Source organism: Protobothrops mucrosquamatus, unplaced genomic scaffold (assembly GCF_001527695.2).
Source record: "Protobothrops mucrosquamatus isolate PMUCROS unplaced genomic scaffold, P.Mucros_1.0 scaffold1773, whole genome shotgun sequence".
Classification (NCBI taxonomy): Eukaryota; Metazoa; Chordata; class Lepidosauria; order Squamata; family Viperidae; genus Protobothrops; species Protobothrops mucrosquamatus.
The window spans coordinates 33368-43517 of record NW_015387911.1 but is presented as its reverse complement, the minus strand read 5'-3'; the positions used below and the strand labels follow the sequence as shown (position 1 = coordinate 43517).

The 10150-nt window shown below is 45.9% G+C and overlaps 1 protein-coding gene across 1 annotated transcript in view; it reads right to left on the bottom strand.

Moving 5' to 3' along the window:
* MAP4K1 (mitogen-activated protein kinase kinase kinase kinase 1) overlaps window positions 1-10150 on the bottom strand; it is a 32436-nt gene that overhangs the window by 11145 nt on the left and 11141 nt on the right. The window contains exons 5-16 of the mRNA XM_029285493.1: window positions 8140-8195; window positions 7270-7317; window positions 6636-6678; window positions 5917-5989; window positions 5392-5523; window positions 5211-5273; window positions 4057-4138; window positions 3333-3446; window positions 2499-2585; window positions 1172-1233; window positions 1033-1071; window positions 113-177 (exon numbers count right to left, since the gene is read on the bottom strand). Coding sequence (XP_029141326.1) covers window positions 113-177; window positions 1033-1071; window positions 1172-1233; window positions 2499-2585; window positions 3333-3446; window positions 4057-4138; window positions 5211-5273; window positions 5392-5523; window positions 5917-5989; window positions 6636-6678; window positions 7270-7317; window positions 8140-8195 — 864 coding nt within the window. The remainder of the gene's footprint in view (window positions 1-112; window positions 178-1032; window positions 1072-1171; window positions 1234-2498; window positions 2586-3332; window positions 3447-4056; window positions 4139-5210; window positions 5274-5391; window positions 5524-5916; window positions 5990-6635; window positions 6679-7269; window positions 7318-8139; window positions 8196-10150) is intronic.

Genomic DNA, 10150 nt, shown 5'->3' with positions numbered 1-10150 from the left:
AATAATAATAATAATAATAATAATAATAATAATAATAATAATAATAATAATAATAATAATAATAATAATAATAATAATAATAATAATGAGAGAGGGGAGCGTTGCAACTTACTTTGCTCCCACAGAAGGTTTACCTTGGGGGGTAGTGGGGGTGGGAGATTGGCAGGTTGAGTGTCCCTGGAAGGAAAGATAAATGACCAGGATCAAAAACAGGAAAATGGGAATTGTGGCCTGTTTTCTCCCCTTCCACCCACCTACAACGAATTGTTCTAGCAAAGATATTAATATCAGAGACGAATATGCATAGCTTGGGGTTGAACTGTGGGGTCCTTGGTGCTCTCTGAGCTTGGTGGGGGCGTTTTGCGGACATTTCATGACCTAACTAGGTAACCCCATCCGTTCCAGAAGAGCGTGGGGTTCGCTCTCTTCTTTATAAACCTCTCTCCCTTCTAGCGCTGATGACGTTCCCTAGTTGGGTCGTGAAAGGTCTGCAAGGAAACCACCAGACTCAAGGACTAAGGACCCCATAACAAGACATCATAGTTCACCACAGGTCTAAGCCCCTTCAGAATAGAAAGAAAACATTTATTTTCCAGGAGTGTTCATTTTTAAATCCCAAGCAAGAGTCTCTTCGTCTTAGGGACTAGTTCCTTGCTGGATCCTCAGATCCGTCTCTTCCCAGCTTTTGGCTAAACGACTGCGTGTTCTATAATTTGATATTTTAAAATTCTGGGAGAAATTGTTACCTGATTAGGTCTGGTCTGCTGGGACTGGAAGAAAGAGGAGAAAAGAACGGTCAGGGACGAGGGATTTAGAAGAGCGAGGATGATGAAACGGGGGTTATGCTCAGGAGTTTAGCTGCTCTTTGGCCCCTATCACCACATCATTGTTTTTATGAGCCCTTTGTTGCAGTTTTGCCATTGTCAAAGCCTCCTGTTGTGTTTCTCCACCTTGGCCATTTTAAGACAGGTGGGGTTCAACTCCCAGGATTCCCCAGCCAGCTCAACTGCAAGCAGCTAAGACAGAACTTACATATCCACATCATCGTAGTCCGAGTCGTCTACTTTCTTTCTGCAAAGATCAGGAAAACAAAGCTGAAATAAACTTTTATTTCACATCTCGGCAGCAGCTAAGGAAGCTGGTCCCTGAGACCCCTTCTGATACCCCTTACCTGCTGCTGAAGTCAGATCCAGGGTTGTCCATCGTACTGTAGCCTGGGTCTTGCATGATCTCCTGCAGAAGAAAGCAGAGACTTGAGGATTTCAGCCTTTGCACGTCCATCAGCCAAAAGGAAGGGAGGTGTCTCCAGCAGAATTAGAAGCCAAATTCCCCAACAGCCAGCCCAGTGGTATCTGGGGATGATGGGCGTGAGAATTCAGCTCATCTGGAGACCCCAAGTTGGCCAAGGCTGCCTTAGAGTTTGGTTGTGCTCTTTGATCAGTATCCCTCAACCTTGGCAACTTTAAGACGGGTGGACTTCAACTCCCAGAATTCCTGGGAGTTGAAATCCTTTCTTCCTAAAGTTGCGTGATGGCTTGGGAGTTCTGGAAGTTGAAGTCCACCCATCATAAAGGTTGAGAAACATGATCTAGAGGAAGATCTGAAGAAGGAGAAGAGATGAATGGGTCCGTTGTGAGATCTTGGGACATTGAATATGTGGGCTCCAGGAGTGGAGGACCAAGACTAGACCTTGAGGAAAATCTTTCTCAAAGGAAAGAGTGGAAGAGCCAACGAAGAATTACCATTGATTTTGAAGACCCCAGACTTTGTCTTCTTCGGAAGACAGGGCTGAAATTGTGTTCTGCAATGAGATTGGAAATGGGATTTAGAGCACTGAGAAGGAAGATAATAATAATAATAATAATAATAATAATAATAATAATAATAATAATAATGATGATGATGATGATGATGATGATGATGATGATGATGATGATGATGATGATGATGATGGAAGAGACCTTGGAGATCATCTAGTCCAATCCTCTGCTCAAGCAGGAGACCCTATACCATCTCAGACAAATGGCTGTCCAGTCTCTTCTTAAAAACTTCCAGTGTTGGAGTCTTCACCGCTTCTGGAGGCAGGTTGTTCCATTGGCTAATTGTTCTAACTGTTAGGAAGTTTCTCCTTAGTTCTAGGTTGCTTCTCTCTTTTGTTAGTTTCTATTCGTTGCTCCTTGTCCTGCCTTCAGGTGCTTTGGAAAATAGGTTGACTCTCTCTTCTTTGGGGCAGCCCCTGAGATATTGGAACACTGCTATCCTGTCACCCCTGGTCCTTCTCTCCATTAAACTAGACATACCCAATTCCAGCAACTGTTTGTTGTATGTTTTAGCCTCCAGTCCCCTAATCAACTTTGTTGCTCTTCTGTGTACTCTTTCTAGAGTCTCAACATGATGGAGGTTGCAGAGACCAAGCAGCCATGTTATTTTTCCCTAATGGGGTGAATCCACTTAGATCAGCTGGACAGGTGAGCTTTGAATGAGCGAGAGTGGGCAACCATACCCTGGGCACCAGCGTATCCTGGAGAAGTCACGCCTTGCCGCTGACTGGAGCGTATTCTTCGGGGCACTGGGGGTGGAGGCAGCTGCAGAAGAGAAGAGAAAAGAGAGGAGAGGAGAGGAAAGGAGAAGGAGGAGAAGAGAGGAGAGGAGAAGAGGCTTGTTAGAGGGGTGTGTTAGGGCTTCTATGGCTGTGTCCCCCACCCTTCAGTTCTAAAGGAGCCCTTATTATTGCTAGCCCCCCAAAACACCCTTGAGTTTGACTTGGGCAAGACAAGAGAGACCTAGATTTATGGATGTAGTGTGGTGAGAAAAAAGTAATAGCCTGGACAATTTTCCCCCATCTTCGTATGGTGATGTTGCTATTCTGGATTAGGACAGGAATGACTTTCACGAGAAAATCTGGGACAGTAGGATACCCAAGGAAGGCTGAAGCCCTGAATGGGTCCTAAAGATCAGCTGCTTCACTGTAATACTTATTATGGCTTTGGGAAGAGAGGAAACTAACTTCTAATTACAGGCAGACCCTGGAGAATGGTTTGACATGTTTCTCTCCAGCTGGCCCAAAGAGGTCTCCATAAAAGTTCACAAAAACGTGGCCTCTCGTGTCAGGAGAAGATGGAGAGCTCTCCCTGAACGTCAGACCAGAGAAATACAGGGACGACACACATGCTCAGCTGTGGACTGGAGATGAGATGAAGGTGGAGTCACAAGGACACCTCCTTAGAGAAGCCTGGCATCTTAGAAGAAGCTGTTAGAGGTAGGTGTGGAAGGGTCCTAAAGCGAAGAGTCCATCTCTTCCACTTTTCCAAGCCGTATCTCTTTGCTCTCACCTCTTGGTCCTCTTCTTCCGTCTCACCTCTGGGGAGCTGGTCAGGATTGTGGACTTTCTCCAAGAGGTCAAGGGTCAGGCTCTGCGTCAGCCCTGCCTGGGTTACAAACTGGTGCTGGGAAAAGAAAGGTGGAGACGGTTGGGCTCCAGCCTGGGGACTGGAACGAGAATGGAAGAGGAAGGGGATATTGTATGTATACAAGTAGTCCCCGAGTTACGACCATTTCTTTAGCGTCCGGTCAAAGTGACCACAGCACTGAAAAAAGTGCTTTGTGACCCTTTTCACCATTGTAGCATCCCATGGGCCGCATGATCAAAATTCAGAGGATTTTATTTATGACGGTCGCATGTCCCGGATCGTGTGATTCTCCCTTTTACGACCTTCTGACCAGCCAAGTCAAAAGGGGGAAGCCAGATTCACTTAACAACCCTGTGATGGACGTAACAACCGCAGGGGTTCACTTAACAGCTGTGGCAAGACAGGTCGTAAAACAGGCCAAACTCACTTAACAAATGTCTCGCTTAGTGACATATATATTGGGCTCAATTGTGGTGGTAACTCGAGGACTGTCTGTACTGTAAGCAGACATAGAAAATTGAATGTGGTTCCTGAACGGTTGGAAAATTGCCCCTCGGGTCAGCTGGCCCTGGGGGGGGGCTTTGCTCCCATCTCTGCGGAGAGCCTGTCCTGGGTAGAGATGGGAGGGAGAGGTGGGCTTACTGACCGTCAGCATCTTGGAGGCGCTCGGCCGTTTCCTGGGACTTTTGGTTAGTGTCACCTTGACAAAGTTGTGGAAGGCTGGGGACCTGTGGAGACAGCAGCGGGAAAATGTCTGGAGTTGTAACGTAACTGGTGCTTAGCAACTGCCTTGTGCAGTAGTGGAAAATCTGGTGGTCGTACGTCGAGGGTTACATGTATGTCAAACCTCTAGCATTCTGCCCCAAAGGGCAACACTAAGCTTAACATCAGGCCAACCATCAGAATTAAACCATATGTCCTGGTTCCGACAGATGAAACTCTTCAAAGAACTTCGAGGCATTGTTTACCTTAAAGAATCTTTATTCGAGTAGCATGGCATCGGCACGTACATAGGCAAAGCCAAAATCTGAATTCCCCTCCCCTGAGCACATAGTATCAAAGCACAATTCCCTCCTCCAGTTAACCGTCATAAATCACATTCTCCAGTTAGTTTGAAATGCAGGCTTTCCCTCCAGTTCTTCAACCCGCCATTTCTTATCATCTCTTATTTCAAAAAACCTTGGTTCTCACACTAGTTACAGTATTGTTATGTCTAACTAAACTCCCATACACGTTCCTCCATCCCCCCAGTATCATCTAATTCTAACTCTTGATTCTAAGAGTAAAACATAAGAAGGAAAATGGCTGCAAAGTAATAACATCCGATGTTAGCAGCGTTGACACCATACCTCAATCAAAACACTGCCAAACAAGCAAACAGTAAACAGCCCCAAAAAAGAACCTCAAAGACCACTCCCAGCAACACTGACAGGGCCAGCCACTAGAATATAAAGTGAGAGCAAAACCCACTCCTTACTAGCACTGATGATGTTACCTAGTTGGATAATGAAATGTCTGCAAGAAAACAACCACAACCACACTCAGAGAACAGCAAGGACACCACAGTCCTATACCACCACCATCACCACCTCCTCCTCCTCCTCCTCCTCCTCCTCCTCCTCCTCCATTCTAACACTGATGATGTTACCTAGTTGGGTCACGAAACATCTGCAAGAAAACCACCCAGCTCAGAGAGCACCAAGGACCCCACAGTTCAACCCTGGGCTACAAATATTCTCCTTTATTGAGACCAAGTAAAGATCTGTCACCACTTCTGAAGGACCCCTTGACCGTACTCACCACCGGGCCTTCTCTTTTAACTTTGGAGGCTGGTAGCCACTCTTGGTCATCAACACCAGCACCCTGCAAGGTGGCACAGAGAGACAAGACACAGATTAGCCGGGCAACACTCTCTTCCTTAAATCGCCTCCCAATCCCTGGGGATCAAAGAGAACGAACAGGACACGCCGAGTCACCTTACCGCAAAGGATGCATATCAAACATGGGGGGCTGCAACTCAGCCAGCTCAATTGCCATGATGCCCACCGACCACACGTCACACCGTTCGTTGTAGCCCCCTTTCAGTTCCACAGCCGCCACTTCCGGGGCCATCCTAGAACAGAGGGTGGGGGACTGTATCTGACATTCAGGCTCACCACCCCCCTTCGAGACCCTCTTCGGTCCCATTAGGAACGCTCTCGGGGTCTTTTCCAACCTGCTAACCAGGTTTATCAAGATTACAAGCCTACAAACCAGGATTTCCCTCTCGCTTCCTGGCTCACCAAGGCCCCTTGCAGACTGGACAAGGCTATTGGATGCGTTTGTCCCTGAAAAGGGAATGGTGTGTGTGTGTGTGTGGACATCGGCACACACAATGGGGGCCCTTGGTTAGCATTATGAATTTTGGAACAGATTCTGAAATGGGGGTCCCTTCCGATTTACCCCCCTTCTCCTTGGCATCTCGCAGCTCAGATGCCCATCGGGCCAGTGGGTGGGTTTTCTTTACCAGTAAGGGGTCCCAATGAAAGACATGCGGCGGGCAAAGGTGGCACTCAGTTGAGCTGAGATTCCAAAATCAGCTGGGGGAAGGAAAGGAAAGAAAAAAAGGAGAGGTTGAAAAAGTCTCTTTTAGTAGATCTGCATCGTGCACTGACTTTTCTAGGCTGCCCTATCTATCATTCCTGGTAAAATACATGGGAAAATCCCATTGGAGGAAAATTCCCCTTAGGGTTAGGGTTAGGTCACCATGAACTCATAGAGCAAAATGGACATCGCCAACAAACTCGGAGTGCTTGGGTATGGTTAGGAGGACATTGACTTTTCTAGGCTGCCCTATCTACAGTATGTTTCCTGGTAAAATACATGGAAAAATCCCATAGGAGGAAAATTCCACTTAGGGTTAGGGTTAGGTCACCGTGAACTCATAGAGCAAAATGGACATAGCCAACAAACTCGGAGTGCTTGGGTATGGTTAGGAGGGCACTGACTTTTCTAGCCTGCCCTATCTATGTTTCCTGGGAAAATCTATGGGAAAATCCCATTGGAGGAAAATTCTATTCTATTCTATTCTATTCTATTCTATTCTATTCTATTCTATTCTATTCTATTCTTAGAGCAGAGCCCTAATGGATAGGATCTCGGGGCTAAACGGTGCCCATGAACTCTCCAGATGGGGTGGCTGAGGGTGCACAGCCCGAGAAACGAAGGTGGAGAGAATGCACCTACCCAGTTTTACTTCCCCCTGGTCGTTGAGAAGAATGTTCGCCCCCTGTAAGGTGAAGAACAGGAAAAGGAAGTGAGCACCACTCAGAGTGAAATGGGTTGTGGCTGACGTGCAGAGGGTAACAACTTCCCTAGCCCAACTGGACAATCCTCCCAGTTCCCAGGCTCTATGCTGGCTGAGGAATTCTGGGAGCTGAAATCCACAAGTCTTAAAGTGGTCAAGGTTGCAGAGCCCTGGCCTAGCACTTGTGCATGATGCTAGCTTAATTCTGCAAGCTAAATGAAATCTGTGGTCTTCAGCCACACACTATGAAGTGGAGAGAAAGTCTAGCTGTTAAAAGTAGCAGCAATAGCACTATGACGGCTCCCTTTCTCTGTGTCAGATGCGAAGAATCCGGGACTGCACTTCCAATGAAGATGATTCATCTAGACAAGAATTTAGCCGACTAACGGTCAGCGTTAAATTGGCTGCTAGATAACAGTAAACAGAATTCAAGAGGGATTAGATTTGTGGGAATGTAAAGACTGCAGGCTGATTCCTCTCTTGACTCCACCTCCACTCTGCCTGCTCTTCTCCAACACTCTGCCCTGGAGACAGACGGCAACATAAGAGAAGAATAAGCTTCGTAATTCTTACCTTTATATCTCGATGGATCTTGCCTTGGTTGTGAAGATAAGACAAACCCTAGGAGGATGGGGAGGGGGGGGGAAAGTTCACATCCAATTATCTTGGAAATACAACTAGCATAATAACATTTAATATACGGGTAATTCTTGACTTATGATCACCATTTGGACCAAAATGTTGGTTGCTAAACAAGGGGGTTGTTAAATTAGTCATGCCCTACTTGATGACCTTTTTTTGCCCCGATTGTTAAGCAAATTGCTGCAGTCGTTAAGCAAATCACATGTTTGTTAAGTGAATCCAATTTTCGCCACGGATTTGGCTTTTTGGAAGCCGGGCTGGGAAGGTCATAAATGGCAATCGTGTGGCCCCGGGACGTGCTGGCTGCCAATGCTGGCTGCCAAGGGTTCAAATTTTGATCAGGGGACTGTGGGAATGCTGGGATGGCCCTAAGTATGAGAACTCTCAGCCCAGCCCACCTCACAGGATTGTCGTGGGGAAAATAAGAGGAGGAAGAAGCATTAGATATGTTCACTGCCTTGAATTACTTATAAACTAATAAAGGTGACATCAGCCATTAATAAACGAATGCATTAAGTAAGGATTGTGAAGGATTTGCAGGTATGGGAGGGATGTTAAAATTTGGAAAACAATTTCCCATATTTTCTGGCAGTTTGCAAGTCAGTAAATTTAGGCAGCTTGTTTCGATCCCGTGCATACAGGTAGTCCTCGGCTTAACGACCACAATTCAGAGAGAGTTATAAAAAAAAAAGGGGTAGCTGCTTTGCGCGTGGGATATTCCAGGTTCAAGCCAAACTTAACACACTTACACGCTTGGGCAAAATGGCATGGGAGAAGGCGTATCAACAGATTCCTACTCACTTGTAAAGTTTCCCGGCAGATATAAGCAATCTGTCGCTCAGACAAGGCGCCCGTGACTGAAAAAAACAACAAGGAGACAAGTGAATGGCACTTTTCATCCTCTGAGAATTTCGCCAGTGCTCGGCGCCATGGCTGATATTTTGAACGATCTGGAAAAATGTAAAATTAAGTTGCCGGAGAAATTAAGGAATGGCAATTCCGAAACAGGCTGGCTCAGATGCTTTCCGCGTCAAGAAGAGGCACTGTCTATCCTGAACTCTGAAATCATTTTTCATGGTGTGTTTAAATAGTTTGGATTTTTATTTATAGAGGTTTAGATGGCCGTGTGTTGTCTGGGTGACTTTTAGTAAAACAGTATCTCTAATTATAAAAATATAAAACTTTGGCAAGGTTGCCCTTTGAAATGTACTTGCCCTCTTCTGGCCTATTTTTCTTCAAGGACCTATCTTTCTTTCTTTCTTTCTTTCTTTCTTTCTTTCTTTCTTTCTTTCTTTCTTTCTTTCTTTCTTTCTTTCTTTCTTTCTGGAACTTCAATCAATCAACTAGAACAGAGTTGGAAGGGACTTTGGAGGTCTTCTAGTCCAACCACCTGCCCATAGCAGGAGACTCTATACAAGTGACTGTCCAATCTCTTCTCTAAAATCTCCAGTGATGGAGCACCCATGATTTCTGGTGGCAAGCTGTTCCACTGGTCAATTGTCCTCCCTGTTAGGAAGTTTCTCCTTAATTCCAGGTTGCTTCTCTCCTTGATTAGTTTCCATCCATTGTTTCTTCTCCTGCCTTCTGTTGCTTTGGAAAATAAGTTGACCTGCTCCTCTTTGTGGCAGCCCCCCCAAGTACTGGAATACTGCTATCATATCCCCCCCTAGTCCTTCTTTTCTCTGGGAAAAGGCAAAAAGAAGGAAAAGTGAGAAAAAAAATAACATTTTTTTTAAAGGAAAAGAAAAATTAGCGCTGGCACTCGTTCTGTCGTTGATCTCCACCAATCAAACTCCACTTGTGCTTTGAAGATTCTTCATCCTGCTGATATCGCCCGAACCATCAAGGCAAATAAAATAAAAAAATTTGCCTAAATTGGCTAATTCCGGAAGATTCTGTATCCTGTATCCTGCATGCCTTAGAAAACAAGCAAATCTCCCCCCCCCCACCTCCATCTCTGCACTTTGCTGGGATGCGTGTGTGTGCCAGCTGACTTTTGATCTCCACCACGAGAGATGCTACTGCAGGAAGAAGTTGAAGCAGCGGCAAGAAGCATTAAAAATGAAAACGAGAAAGCAGCCTTGTGGTCAGCCTGTCCTCGTTCGAGATGTGCTTGTGACGCTCCTCTGCCCCCACTCAGAAACCAGAAGGCGGGGAAACTGAGGCTTTAGTGACCCACAACAGGGACCCTTGGGTTAGCCTTTATCTAAATGTCGTCCTCCTTGTTCCAAGTGCTTGTTCCCACCACTCGCCTGGCCTCTTCACCCTGCTGTGAACGTAGTAGCTTCCCGAAACCAGAAGTAATAATAATAATAATAATAATAATAATAAAAAAGTTGGAAGGGACCTTGTAGGTCATCGAGTCCAACCCCCTGCCCAGGCAGGAACCCTACACCATTTCAGACAAATGGCTGTCCAGTCTCTTCTTAAAACCCTCCAGTGTTGGAGCATTCACCGCTTCTGGAGGCAGGTTGTTCCACTGGTTAATTGTTCTCACTGTCAGGAAGTTTCTCCTTAGTTCTAGGTTGCTTCTCTCCTCGGTTAGTTTCCACTTGTTGCTTCTTGTCCTGCCTTCAGGCGCTTTGGAGAATAGCTTGACTCCCTCTTCTTTGTGGCAGCCCCTGAGATACTGGAACACTGCTATCATGTCCCCTCTCATCCTTCTGTTCGTTAAACCAGACATCCCCAATTCCAGCAACCGTTCCTTATATGTTTTAGCCTCCAGTCCCCTAATCATCTTTGTTGCTCTTCTCTGTACTCTTTCTAGAGTCTCAGCATCTTTTTTACATCGTGGTGACCAAAACTGGATGCA